At 34.5% G+C, this 14,553-nt stretch overlaps 1 protein-coding gene across 1 annotated transcript; it reads left to right on the plus strand.

Annotated features, from left to right (window-relative positions):
• Positions 1-648: 648 nt before the first annotated feature.
• Positions 649-8,594, plus strand: LOC129288601 (CAAX prenyl protease 1 homolog). Its single transcript, XM_054925252.1, has 14 exons — positions 649-782; positions 2,265-2,412; positions 2,509-2,593; positions 2,674-2,769; positions 3,902-3,967; positions 4,139-4,237; positions 4,440-4,553; positions 4,670-4,780; positions 4,958-5,020; positions 5,730-5,822; positions 6,527-6,640; positions 7,369-7,440; positions 7,532-7,597; positions 8,166-8,594. Exons 1-14 carry the CDS (start codon positions 752-754, stop codon positions 8,268-8,270), a joined length of 1,263 nt encoding a protein of 420 aa, XP_054781227.1. The 5' UTR covers positions 649-751; the 3' UTR covers positions 8,271-8,594.
• The last annotated feature ends 5,959 nt before the right edge of the window (positions 8,595-14,553 follow it).

Genomic DNA, 14,553 nt, shown 5'->3' on the forward strand with positions numbered 1-14,553 from the left:
CAAGAAATAGAAGTTCATCTCTTTTAATTTTTTTTTATTACAAGGCCACGAAAGCTTGTGCAGAAAGACTAAAATCTAGTTATGCCTAAAGCTAAGAGGCTTTTACAGTTTTGTCGGGGTACATAAAAAATCTTTTTATCAAAGTTGTTACATATTGCCTGGTGAGTTAAGAGATCAATACAGCTGTTTTTTTTTTCTATAGACATGGTCAAAAGTAACCACCCAATCTCTCATAGTGAAATTTCTGATATTCTTAATAATGTTAGATAAAGGGTGACTCCTTGGATAGTTGTTACTAATAAGAGACAGAACCTCCATTGGGTCTGAGTAGACATTAGCTTTGAAAAATTTCTCATTTTAACAGAGGTTAAGTCTTTCAAAGATTCACATAAGTTCTGTTGCTGTGCTAGGGTGATAGCCAAAAAATTTCATAAATTTTTTAATTAAATTTTCTTTACCATCTCTTTTAATTTAACGACAGATGTTAGGTGTGTCGTTTTAAATAATTAATAATTTATTTTGTATTATTTTATGATATAAAATACTAAATATTTTTTAGAAAATAGTGCATTAAATTTGCACTTTCACCCTAATTTTGAGAAGGATAAAAAAAAAAAAAATTAAAGTTCCTTTCTGATTCTAACATCAGTTTATAAGCCCTAAGTGACTGACCGCGCACTGCTTCCTTCTCTCCTCCTCTCACTTCCCTGTTCATTTCTTGCTGGGACTGCAGCGACCGACTGAATCAATCATGGAGTTTCCGTACATGGAAGCTGTTGTTGGTGAGCTATCCATTCTCTCTGCAGTGGTGCTATGGCTATTGTTGCCTCGCTTCCGTTGTCATCTTAGATGCAAGATGAAATCATTTCATTGAACTGCTTGTTGTTGGGTTGTCTTTGCGTCTTGCTTGCTTTCTTTAGATTCTATATCCTTTTATTTATTACTCAGGATTCTTTTCGGACGATATTTTGGATGGAGTTTTGGTTTTCAATCATCAATACCGGCCTCTGGATTCAGGATATCGTTAATTTAGGGCTTTTTCGATATCCCGGATGCGAAAGTCCTAGCGACCTTTTTCACCTACATCAATAATTTGCATTTTCCTTCTCTACCAGCGCTATAGAGACATATGCATTCCTCCTTTTCTGTACACGGAACCTTTTCTTTGCTGAGTGTTGCAAGGGAGAGAATAATATGGTTTTTAAGCGGTTAGATTTTTTTATTTTTATTTTTACTAATTTCAAAAGCGTGGCTTGAGTATGTGCAATTTAAAAGTCATACGCTATTATTTGAACTACAGCCGTTGGGGCTTATATGGTTTGTGGCGACCAGATAGAAGTAATAATCCGAATTCCAATTTGGAATTTTTTTAAAAGAAAAGGCAATCAAGAAGATTGTAATACTTGAAAGCAATAAGAAACGGAGTTGCTAGAAGGCCTAATGGCAGCTGGTTTGCCGCAAAGGATTTTCATTTAACCGCCTGCTGATGGTAGCTAGAGCAGCTCCATAAGCATGCCATAGTGGGTAGAAGTAAAACATATTTATTGGCTTCTTACATTGCCAGACATCAATTTTATTGGAGCAACTTTTGATGAGTAATGGCAATGGTAAAACTGAGATTGAGGGGTGCTTTGACGGGATTCAGATCAATTTCTTCTTATATGGTTCAAAAGTTTTGGCCAAACAAAGAAGGGTAGAGCTTGTGGCATTTTCAGTTTTTGATGCGCTTTGCAGTACTTTGCTAGAGCGGAATGCTTGTGTTTTCAGGGGTGTTACTTTTCTTAGAAAAGATGACCTATGAGTAAGTATTCTATTGGACAATACCAAAGAAGCATCAAAGTGCACTAAAAAGAGCGGGGCATGGAGGGAGAGGGTCTGTGGTAGAGAGATCGACACTTTCCAAGCAGATTTGGGTGAACAGATACTGGAGATGAGAGCCAAAGCTCTATCACAATAGAGCCTAATACAACATAATCTTGCTAATAATTACAAAGTAAAATCTGCCTTATTATGTACAGTTAATCCTAATCAAATGTAATCAATCATAATCAACAGCCAATCCATTGAAATCAGCACTGTATACAATAGCCCTGCCCTATTCATAGATTTCTAGTCAGTAGCTTCCAAGCATTTATCTAGTGTTAGCTGTCCCTTATTCTCCTCAATTCCGTCATCTTAATTTCTTAATCATTGCAAATTATGCCTAGGATTTTTGTTATCATGATATTTCACTCATTTCCTGTTTTCCTCCGTTGTTTCATTAGGGTTTATGATAGTAATGTACATATTTGAAACTTACTTGGATGTGAGACAACATGCGGCTCTCAAACTGCCTACTCTTCCAAATACTTTGAAAGGAGTAATCAGCCAGGAGAAATTTGAGAAATCTAGAGCCTACAGTCTTGATAAAAGGTTTGTTTGTTCTATTTCATATTGAGGCTGTGTTTGGCATGTTCATGCTAGGATTATTGTGAGCAGTCTTATATTCAGATTTTTCTTTACTTTCAGCCACTTTCGTTTTGTTCATGAGTTTGTGACCATATTGATGGACTGTGCAATTTTGTTATGTGGCATCTTGCCCTGGTTTTGGAAGGTAAAAATTTGGCTCTGCAAACATGAATGCACCATTTTCAATGTTAATATCACCATTTAATTTTCTTTTCATTATTGCAGAAATCAGGAGATTTTGTGGCATTAGTTGGTCTCAATGCTGAAAATGAGATACTACATACCCTTGCCTTTTTAGCTGGTGTCATGGTGTGGTCACAGGTATTTTTGTCATATGTTCTTGGAAATAATAGAGGATTAAGTCTTGCGTTGTACGTATAATGCATGCAGTCCAGTTTTATGACTAGTCAACTTCATTAGAAGGATTGGGGTTCTTTATACTGTTCATTGTTCCTTCCTTCCTTCCTTTTCTTGTCTTTTCTTTTTTTAGAATCATGATATGGAAGTTTTATGGGTTTTGTTGGATCAGACCCTGCCTTCTGTCATTTACAAGAATAGTAGAAGTGGAATAGGTTCCATTTATTGTTGAGGAAATCCCTTTAATCTTGGTATTTGACCTGGGCAAAAGATTGGTCATTTCTTCATTTTACTATATACATTGGAAATCTTCTGCTCCATATTATTTATGGACAATATTTCACTTCTCTGAAGCAAGGGAAGAAGAAAGCAAGTGCTTTTTGAACTTAACACGCTGAACAATTAGAAACAAAACCCTCTTGACTTTTGAGAGGCCAGGCACTCTCCTAGATCATTATCATATTCCGCCCACCCCCTCCCTTCTGGTTTTGTTTGATTAAACCCCTCACACTGCAACCTACATGCTCTTTCAAGCACAAACAGACAAACTTAGTTACAGTCTCTTGAAAACTTGGAGCAATATGGTCACTATTTTAAAATCTGCAAGGGATCATGTTGTCACTTAATCTCATGGGGTTTATAGATGCTTATGTGAAATCTGTTGCGCTCGCAGCTACTAGTAATGTTTTTGAGTTCAATTTTCATTTGTAATTTATTTAAAATCCAACGACAAATTATTTCATTATTTTGGGGAGTTGAAATATCATATATGCTAGTCCATTAATAGCTATGAGAAGGCCAATAGTGGCCAAGAAGATAGTCTTTAGCCATATGAAGATAGGTAAAGGGAGGACACTTGAAGAAGTCATTAATTGAGATCTCTCGGTTAATGGCTTATGGTAGAATTGATCTCAGATAGAGTATAATGGTTTTGTGTGATTCATGTAGCTGACCCTACTTGATGGGATAAGGTTTTGTTGTTGCTTTTATTTGAAAATTTGTTCATGTATGTGTTCATAGTACGTTAAAGTTGTTTGATGTTTTAATATCTTTTAATTTTAATAAAGTTAATTGTAGGCTTCTTCCTTCCATGCAGATAACTGATTTGCCTTTTTCACTGTACTCAACTTTTGTGATTGAGGCCCGTCATGGTTTCAATAAGGTTCATATATCTGTCCTTCAGTCATATATGTCTTGTATGTTACTTATTATGCCCATATTTGTGGTCATTGACTTTTGAATTTGGTTTAAAAATCTCATTATGGTAACTTCAACATGAGTCTGTTAAAAAATTCTTAACTTATGCTATTTTCCGTCTGTCATCTTTGCACAGCAAACATTAGCTTTATTCTTCAGGGACATGGTGAAAGGAGTCTGCCTTTCTGTTATAATTGGCCCACCTATAGTAGCTGCAATCATATTCATCGTACAGGTAAGATCCTATGCTTCTAGATAATCAGCAATAACTTGCAATCTCTGCTTGAAATTTGATATCATTCTTGGCTGGTTCTGGATTTGTAGCTAATTGTGATCTACTGCTTTATGTTGCATGTTCTTATGATCAAAGCATACGCTATCATGGTGATCTAAATTTTGTTTTTAATGCCTTCTAATGTTCCTATGAATTGTTGCAGAAAGGAGGTCCTTATCTTGCCATCTATCTTTGGGCTTTTATGTTTGTTCTTTCTATTGTGATGATGACTGTTTATCCAGTTCTTATAGCCCCTCTGTTCAATAAGTTCACCCCTGTGAGTATTTTAAACCTTCCTTGTGAAGTACTGTTGGGGAATGTACTGCCCTTTGTTGGCCAAAACCAAGTATATTGTTTTTACTAATCGTTTCCTGGCCTTGTTCTGGTGAACAGCTTCCAGAAGGTACCCTCAAGGAGAAAATTGAGAAACTTGCTCTCTCCCTCAAGTTTCCATTAAAGAAGTTATTTGTTGTTGATGGATCCAAAAGATCTAGCCACAGCAATGTGAGACTACAACAGAATGAAATTTGATTTTCTTTCATGCTAGATGCATACGTGGTGGCTTATTGGCTTGGATTTCCTTAAGTTTTATAACTACTATTTCTATATGTTATGTCATATTTTTGTTGGCTTCCCTTTGTTAATTTTGATTGAATTAATTTATCTAAACACATGTTGCAGGCTTATATGTATGGATTCTTCAAGAACAAGCGAATTGTACTTTATGATACATTGATTCAGCAGGTTTAGATCTACTAACTCTGGAATTTACGTTATACTTCTATTTTAATTTTAATTTTACTTTCTATGCATTTTATTGACTATTAGAAGGGCTTATTTTTATGAAATTGTTTCAATTCACATTAGCTGAAGCTGCTACTTGTTTTAAAATTTTGGGATGAGTCTGAGTATGTTTTTGCCTATTCTCTTCTTGACATGAAATATATTTTGTAAAGTTCCAAGTTGAAGATTATGATGAAAATTTCAATGTTGTATTGAAAAACTAATTCATATCTATATATACATTGGCTGATAAGCATGTCCATAATTTCCTGTTGAAGAACTCACTAAAAATTTAGAAATAGATTTTGGTGAATGTTATTATCATGGTGGCTTGTTAGGACATGCGGTTCCTTGGGAGAGGGATTATTTCCTACATGCATTGGTATATTCTCTTCTCATGTTTAAATGTATACTCAAATGGAAGAGAGTTAACTTGTAAGTGTTTGTATACTTTTCTACAGGAAGTGATTAAGAAATCTTAAGGATCAATTTGGTGAAAATTTCTAGCACTAAAGGCAATTTTTTGCATTTACTACAGCTCCCATGAAATTTATTGTAATTTTAGCAATAAATAAATACATAATCATGAATTCTTGTAGTAATCATTATTGAATTCATGGGATTGTATATTGTTTGTATTTCACATTATTAAATTAATCATGTTTTGCAGTGCAAAGAGGATGAAGAAATTGTTGCCGTCATTGCCCATGAACTTGGGCATTGGAAGCTCAGCCACACAGTGTACTCATTTATTGCTGTGCAGGTTTGTGCAATAGCATTTGTCAACTTAAATTATACGGTTGATAATCTTTGTACTTAGTAATCATGACCCATGATATTAAAAAATTTGTAACTCATTATCAAGACATGAAGGAGGGGATCACGAAGTACTTATTAGTTATTCCTATAGCATTTGATCTAGCTCTAGCAATTTATTTGGGAATAATTATTTTAAATTTTTCTACTCATTGTGGTTTTATTTCCTACGTGCATTTAGGAGAGTACATGGAGAAAACTGCATATAACTCCCTTGAACTATCCTCTAATTTCGTTGATTAAAAAAAAAAAATCCTCTAATTTCAACTTTAGTACACAAACTTCAAAACAGACACTTCAACCTCCTAAACTATCACAAAATGTGAAAACATTAAATTTATTTTAAAATCACATGATAACTCTGGTGAGGAGGAGATTTGTGAAGATGGTGGAGACGTAAGGTATCATTTGATTATCAAATATATAATATATAAGATATAATACACTAGCCTCTTATGTTGTCTTTGTCTTGCCTCTCTCACTCTTGCATTAGTTTCAGAGGTACACTACAATTGTTGCATTGCTTGAGCTATTGAAGGAATATCATCTTTTTAGACTGTAAATTTAAATAAAAAGAATTGCAACTGGTTACGTTGAAAATATTATTAACCTATTGACGCTTTCCTGACGCACTATTTGGATGTGGTGAAGATTCTTACTCTATTGCAATTTGGAGGATATACTCTTGTGAGAAACTCAACTGATTTATTTCGAAGTTTCGGGTTTGACACACAGCCAGTCCTTATTGGACTTATTATATTCCAGGTACTTTAGTATAGTTGTGAACAATGTTATGCGACATTGTTATTTGCCTGTTGCATGAGAGATTCTTATATACTGATATTTTCGCCCATGGATGACTTGTATATCAATTCACTCCACAAACTTGATATGCTTCAAATTTGACTACTTGGTTTACATGGGTTGGCTGCGTGTGCACGCATATATTTGGGTTCGTTTGTACCCTATGTCTATCAATGATGAAAATCGTTATTGATTTTGGAACTTGGATGTGATTTTTTCCCCTTTGGGTTTACTTGCTTGTTTGCATTGCATGCTCTAGTGAGGATCCCCTCTGGCACATCAAAGAGCAAGAGATGTCTCCGTTTAATAATCTTACCCTTAATGTGGCTATTTGGGAGGGACACCATCTAGTGCATTTTTCTAATCCAGGTTGCATAATGCTAGGGTGTGATTGTGTAAGATGTGTCGAGTGGAACAAACAATGAACTCTGCTAGAACCTGAGAGACAGATTTAATTGGGAAATGTATTTCAGGATTGTGCTTGGTGGACCATGACAGGATACTGATCTCCAAAAGTCATTGAGCGGAGGGTCTCTTTTGATTTCTTACATTATTACAGCTATTGTATAATGATCCTTCAACATTTATACAACTTTTGCTATTAGGGTGGTCTTCATGCTAGTGTTATGGATTAACTATAAGTAGTTTGACTTGAGATGCTTAATCTATGTCTCTGGCTGTTTTTGCAGCACACTGTAATTCCTCTTCAGCACTTAGTCAGCTTTGGTCTGAATCTTGTGAGTCGATCATTTGAATTCCAGGTAAGTGTAATTCCAGTTGCCTTTTGCTGTACTTCAGTTTAAGCCTGAGTTTGTGTATCTTCTGTCCATTTATGTATATCATCCCATGTAGGCCGATTCCTTTGCTAAGAAGCTTGGATATGCATCTGCATTACGATCTGGTCTTGTGAAATTACAGGTGACCTCCGAGTTCTGTTCTCTCTCTCTCCCCCTCATTCTCTCTATCTTTCTCCAAAATGCAATATGTTTTTGTTGCATCTAATCCTATTATAATGGATTTTGATGAGCAGGTGTCTGATCTTCCAATGCTTTGTGCATTCATTTTTTTATTTTGTTAGTACTGACATGGTTTGGTCTGTGAATAGCCTAATTAAATGAAGTACTTAGAAAATAGAAGATTGAAGTTGACATATTTAATAGAGAATGTCTTCTAAGCAATGCCTTAAAAGTCACTGGTTGAGGAGCAATAAATGCGTTAGAAAAGTGTAAGTTTATTGTTTTGAAGAGTGATATTGTCTTGTTGAGAGACGATGGTGACGCTAGTGATAGTTTGAAAAATTTGACCAAATGATTATATTATGGATGATACGTGATTACTTTGAGACAACACGATGCACACATTTCAAATGTCAAGTCGAAACTTTTCGTAGATATTTTTCTGTGTGGAAAATTAAAATAACATTTTTCAAGTGCCACTGTAGTTGGTTTTTCCCCCCACTGCACTTTTTAACTTGGCCGTTGTTCAGGAGGAGAATCTGTCGGCCATGAATACAGATCCTTGGTACTCTGCTTATCACTACTCTCATCCTCCCCTTGTTGAAAGATTGGCGGCACTGGACAAATCCGACTAGAAGGCAGATTGAGGCTAGCAATCTATAGATGAAGACTGTAACTATGGTTTAGAAAATGAGGTAGCTAGAGCGAAAGCTGATAGGAATCATCACAGGACTTCCAAATCTATATTGTACGTCTAAATGCCATTTTCACTTTTGAGGGTACTTTGTTGCCCATTTTTTTTGGGATAACTAGAAGTTCGCTGTTCTAATTAGCTAAGTTGGTGTGGATGGTTCTAGCTGGCATAGTGTGTATTTGGATTAAAAAATTTACAATTGAGGTTAGCTAATTGAGGTGGGAGGAAAAGTCGGTGAATATAATGTGATTTATGTTTGAATATATATTTTTTTTTGAAAAAGTTAGTCAGATAAATTGAAATTTGTTTTGATGATTTGATGCAAAAGATAGTTGAGATGTTTAATGATCAAAATATTGATGAATTTTTGTATATTTTCTTGACTAATTAATAACTAAAACAATGTTAAACTTAACATTGTAACTAATGAGTGGAATTTCTTAAATATTTAATATAGAAGAGAAAAGAGAAAAAATATAAGCCAACAGGTCATGTAGAAGTTAACGTGAATTTGAAGTTAGAAATTCGTTTTTGGGGGAAAAAACTCATTTAGAGTTTAATTGAAGTTGAAATATTTTTATAATCTAAACCAGTTTTTAAAAAGTTTTTTCATTTTAATCTCCGTCCATCTTAACGTCGGTTACCAAGTAATTCAAGCATGCTTATAAAATAAAAATATACAGAGTTGGATTGGACTTATGGAGCCTTAACAACTTTGCATGTTGGTTTGTGTATCTGATGATGTTGCAAGAGTGAATTTGTTTGATCATAATTTTTAATTTTGTTTGTACCAAAATGGCTATGGTGTTGTACGTGTGCAGATACTTGGGATACATGCCCTCGCATTGAACCTTTGCACCAAACCCTAATGTCATGTTTTGCCTGCTGAACCTAGATTGATGTATAGGGCCATAAATTTTATCTACCAGAACTACTCCCATAGCGTTAAACATGAAATCTAAACGTACGAAATCTTTTCAGGATTTAAATTACGAGTTGATCGAATCAAGTTGTGAATGTCCTATATATGTAAAGATGAATATCTTTCCTCCTCGAAAGAAGGAAAGTGCAGTAAATAACCCCATCTCAAAAATCCTTCCCCAGTTAGGCACTGATATTTTCATCGCGTGAAATAATTAATAATCCTAGTTTATTTCCCTTCATAATTGATAATCTATACTAGGCTACTTCCATCATAACTATAAATGTGCCTTCTTGGGTCATCTTATATATAAGGTGTCATGTAGTAATATATGAAACACCGATATTTTAAATTACCTTACATATTTATATTTGTATTTTGTTTGATATTGATACTTGTTAATATTTTTTTATATGTATCCATATAGTATTGAAATATTATTTTTTAATTTTAAAAAATTTTAATTTTTGATACGTATCTGATACTTTTAAATTGCCAGTTAATACTTTAAAACAGATACTTTGATGTTTTTTTTAAGAAATTAAATTTTATTAATATTGTAATATTAATTTTTTTTTGGTTTCTAATGTATTCATGTGATTTGCTTTTAAAGTCAAAGATTAGATTTACCTTAAAAACTAAGTTTTATATCTAATAAAAGGATAAAAATAAGTTTTGGATGAAATAAAAGTATAATTAATGATTATGTTTTGATTGATATTATTATAAAGAACTATATATGTATGTGATGTTGGATATTTTCTAAATTAAAATTATATTAATATTTTTAATATTTTTTATAAACATATTTGCACGTAGCGGAAACATATCATATCATAGATTTTTAAAAATAAAAGTATCGACGTATTGAATATGTATCGTTTTTGATACGCATATCAATTTCTATGCAACATATTATATAATGTCTTCCAAAAAATAATATTATATAGTTGTTTGCTTCTTTTTTTTAACCCTTCAATCATTTAATGATCACTCAAGTAAATTATCCTAGATTAATGTTTTAATTGGTTGTATTCATTACTTACACATTTAATAAGTGTACTGTTTACATTATTTAAATTAGTAAGTGTAAAAAAGATGAAAAAAAAGACTTTAGGTGAAATCAATGACTCTATCCATTATCCGAAAAAAAAAAAACTTTCATGAACAATGAATGAGTGCAAGTAGTTTAAGGCACATGTGGGCAGTAGGAAACTCCAGTAAGTTGGAGCATAGCGGCCAAACAAGATGAGGATGTTATTGCTAAGAATACTAGGAAATGAGATCAGGATGTGGAGATGGGAGACTCCCGTGAGGGCAATGAGGATATCCACATGAAAAAGGAAGATGAGGTAGAAAGATGAAAATATGAAGCCTCTGAAGACTTAAATCTCATATAAACAGAAACTTGTGGGAAAGGAAGATGTTGCTGTTGAGAAGGATCTTACTGAACTAATGAAGGAATGGCTTCAAGAGGAAGCAAAAATGACTCCTAAATTATCTGAGGAACAATAAGCCATTTTCGATAACCTCCTAAAGATAGACATGTCGGATACATGTCCTAAAGAACTATGCATGCCATGGAATGATGCAAGGATTCTTACGGTGTTAGGTAAAAGCATGATTTTGAAGGTAATGAGAGAGAAACTTGAACGGTTTGAAGACAAGCAACTTTGAGATCATTGATCTTCCAAACAACTCCTTTACTTTCAAAGCCTTAGATCTATCCTTAAGCTAAAAGCTTCTTTTTGAAGGGCCTTGGCTCATACAAGGTCATTACTTAGTAGTACAAAGATGGAGCCTAAATTTCAACTTATATAGTAATGTTGTACGCAAAGTGGCAGTCTGGGGTAAGGCTCCAACTCTCCCTATGCATTATTACTCAAAAGATTTCATGTTGAAACTTGGCAATATGGTTGGTAAAGCGTTAAAGGTACATATGAACACATTGGCTTAACACCTGAATAAGGGAACATCAATTGAAAGAGGTTGCTTTGTGTGAGTTAGTTTTCGATAGACCTAAACAACCCCCTCCAATCTCGTTTTGTGATTCAAAATTGTGTTAATAGGTTACAATATGAGGCTCTTGATGTTGTATGCTTCAACTATGGTAAATATGGACATTGAAAAAAGAGTTGCCCTTTACTAAATCAAAAATTAAATGAAGTGTAGAACTCGTCAAAAAATATAGAGGTTCAATCAAAAAAAGAGGAGACAGTCGTCATAGGTGATCCTATGGTCAGTGACCCTTTCACTACTCTCAAGGAGGGGCTTAGTGAATGGATGTTGGCAAAGCATATGTTCAGACAATGACTTATCTTCACAGAGAACAAAAGGGCATATCATATAAAATCAAACCCTAGCTATAAGTCAAACATTAATGAGCAAGGGTGGGAGAACAAGTCGAGATTTAAGGCCTTATCAGAGGAAAAAGAGAATGATGAAGGTATTAGGAATCAAAATGAGTAGACAAGGAAGAAAGCTACTATGGAATCGAGGATAAGGGAGAGCATTGAGAATTGTTAGAAAGGAAATGAGCCACTTGTTAACCACAGTGGTTAGAAAAATGGGCAAAACCTGGAAAAAGAATAAACAAGTGGACAAAAAAAAAGACACAAGACCTTTTAACGAGCAAATTAGCATTAGGAAGGATGAAACAAAAATGAAAATGAAAAGTCAAGATGTGGAGGTTAATATCTAGGAATCTAACAGTCATAAGGCTGAGGAAAGAAGGTACATCATGATTATTAAGGACAAGGAGACAATTGTCTTTGATTTGGGTGAGGCTTGAAAGTTTTTGAAGCCAAGTTTGTAGAAGCAAAAAATGAAAGAGGGAAGAAGAGAAATAAAGCTAATAGGCCTAAAATTACATCCCTTATTCTAAAGAGAATGCAGTCTATAAGGACTAGGGCTGTGTAACGGGTGGGAAGGGCTGGCCCGTAGGGCTGCCCGTGGCCCGTCCCGTTTTGTACATGTTTGCAGCTTGTACCTGTTTGCAGCCCGTCCAAAACGTCCCGTTTTGTCCAAAATGGGCTGGGCCAGCCTGTACCTGTTTGCAGCCCGATTTAAAAACGGGCTGGGCAAGCTGGAAACGGGTCTGGCCAGGCTAGCCAGCCCATTTTGGACAAACAGTTCCCAATTTGCCTTAAAATAAAAAAAACATTCTATACTTTAAAATTCTTTTAATTCTACCTAAAAATAATTCAAATATCACCATCATCAAAGGAAATAAATTTCAATATTAGCAGTTACATATTACAATTATCCAAGGCTCCAAGCATCATCAATCTTCAAAACACAGCATTAATCAAATCAAAGCAACCACACAAATTGACACATGGTCTTGCCATAAGGCACAAGCAAAAAGCAACAGTCCAACACAAATAGTCTTGTCACAACTCATAAGACAACAAGACAACAAAACAACTAAACAATCAGTCACATTTAATCTTACATTGGATCATCATCATCATCATCATTATCTTCAAAATCACTAGAGATGGTTGAACGTTGAGCCCCTGATTCTTCCTCTACAAAACAAATTAAGAAAATGATATTCATTAATATTTGAACAATGTGAAGTAATATAAAGTGAAAATGTTAATGAAATTACAAACAACAAGATTGTCAGACTCATCAAAATTATCAACATCAAGCTCTTTCAATTTGAAAGTAGGTTGAGAAAGCCAACTTTGAGCACAAATGAGTGCCTCAACCATCTTTGCAGAGAGGGAGCTCCTAAAAGTATCCAGTACTCGACCTTCTGTACTAAAGGCAAATTCTGAAGAGACAGTAGAGACAGGTGAAGCCAACACATCACGTGCAATCAAACTCAAGACCTTATACTTGAAAGCATTCACTTTCCACCAAGCTAAAACATCAAACTTTAGATCACGAGAAGCAACTAACTCGGCGTGAAGATATTCATCCACCTTTGAATTTTTTTCCTCTTGGCGTTCAATGCTTGCAATTGTATAGAATTATCTCATTATTTCATCATCCATGACTACCAAGACATCATCATCGGGAATTGAATCTTGATTTCCCCCAACATTGTCATCACCGTGTTCCACTCTTGCTTGAGTTTGAGAAGCTTCACCGTCAAAGACATCCTTCGAATATTCACCATATAAGCTATACAAAACATCCATGATATTTTTTGTGACCAACTCACGTTGTATAGGCTCAGAATACATATTTTCCAAAGCAACTTGGACATATTTAAATTTGTATCTAGGGTCTAGTATCACTGCTATCACTAATAACGGATTCATGCTATTTGCCTTACTCAAATATTTATCCAACTTACTTTGCATTCTTCTCACCATGTCACCCAATAGAGCACTAGAATTAGTTGCACTTGTCTTAAGCTTGGTTTGCATTGCAAATATTTACTGGAAACATGTGTTAGATGTCACAAAATTTGATGTAGAAAACTTCAATGTCATAGAGTAAAATAGCTTCAAGAAGACTATAAACTCCTTTGCAACACCCCAATCATATGGACTAGGAGGTTCTTCTTCAACTTTCTTTTTGAAGTATTCATTGTAATCTTCATCTTCTTCTTCCATCCGATCAAAAACTTTAATGAACTTCACAGCATTTTCCAACATAAGATATGTTGAATTCCACCTAACAACATAAACAAAGCTCAATTAATATTAGAAAAGTAAACATAAATTAACGATTCATAACAATAATTAAAATTACCTAGTGGGACAATCCATACTAAGTAGACTTTTTGAATCAATTCTTTGCTTTCCCATAAGCTCTTGAATCTACGCAGCCTAGCCAGAGAAGATCTAACAAATTTTATCGCATGCCGAATGAGTTCAATGGACTTATTCATCTCCTTCAATCCTTCAAAAACAATTAAATTCAAAATATGAGCAGCACACCGCATATGCATATACTCTCCATCACATACAAGGCCATTCCATTCCCTCAAGTGTTTTTTTAAATATGCAATTGCAGTGTCATTGGAAGAAGCATTGTCAACTGTAATGGTAAATACTTTATCAATACCCCAACTAAATAAACATTCCTTAATTTCCCTCCCGATGGTATCTCCTTTGTGGTTTTCAATTACAAAAAAATTCAAAATATGCTTTTGTAATGTCCAATTCTCATCAACCCAGTGAGCAGTTAAACACATGTAGTTGGCATTTTGGATTGAAGTCCAACAATCTGTGGTGAGGGACACACGAACCTTAGATTTCTTAAAATATTTCTTCAAATATCTTGCTTCTTCAAGATATAACTTATAACAATCCCTAGCAACTGTCTATCGTGAAGGGATTTG

Source organism: Prosopis cineraria, unplaced genomic scaffold, assembly GCF_029017545.1.
Source record: "Prosopis cineraria cultivar Desert tree isolate PC_DT_omini unplaced genomic scaffold, ASM2901754v1 PC12, whole genome shotgun sequence".
Taxonomy (NCBI): domain Eukaryota; kingdom Viridiplantae; phylum Streptophyta; class Magnoliopsida; order Fabales; family Fabaceae; genus Prosopis; species Prosopis cineraria.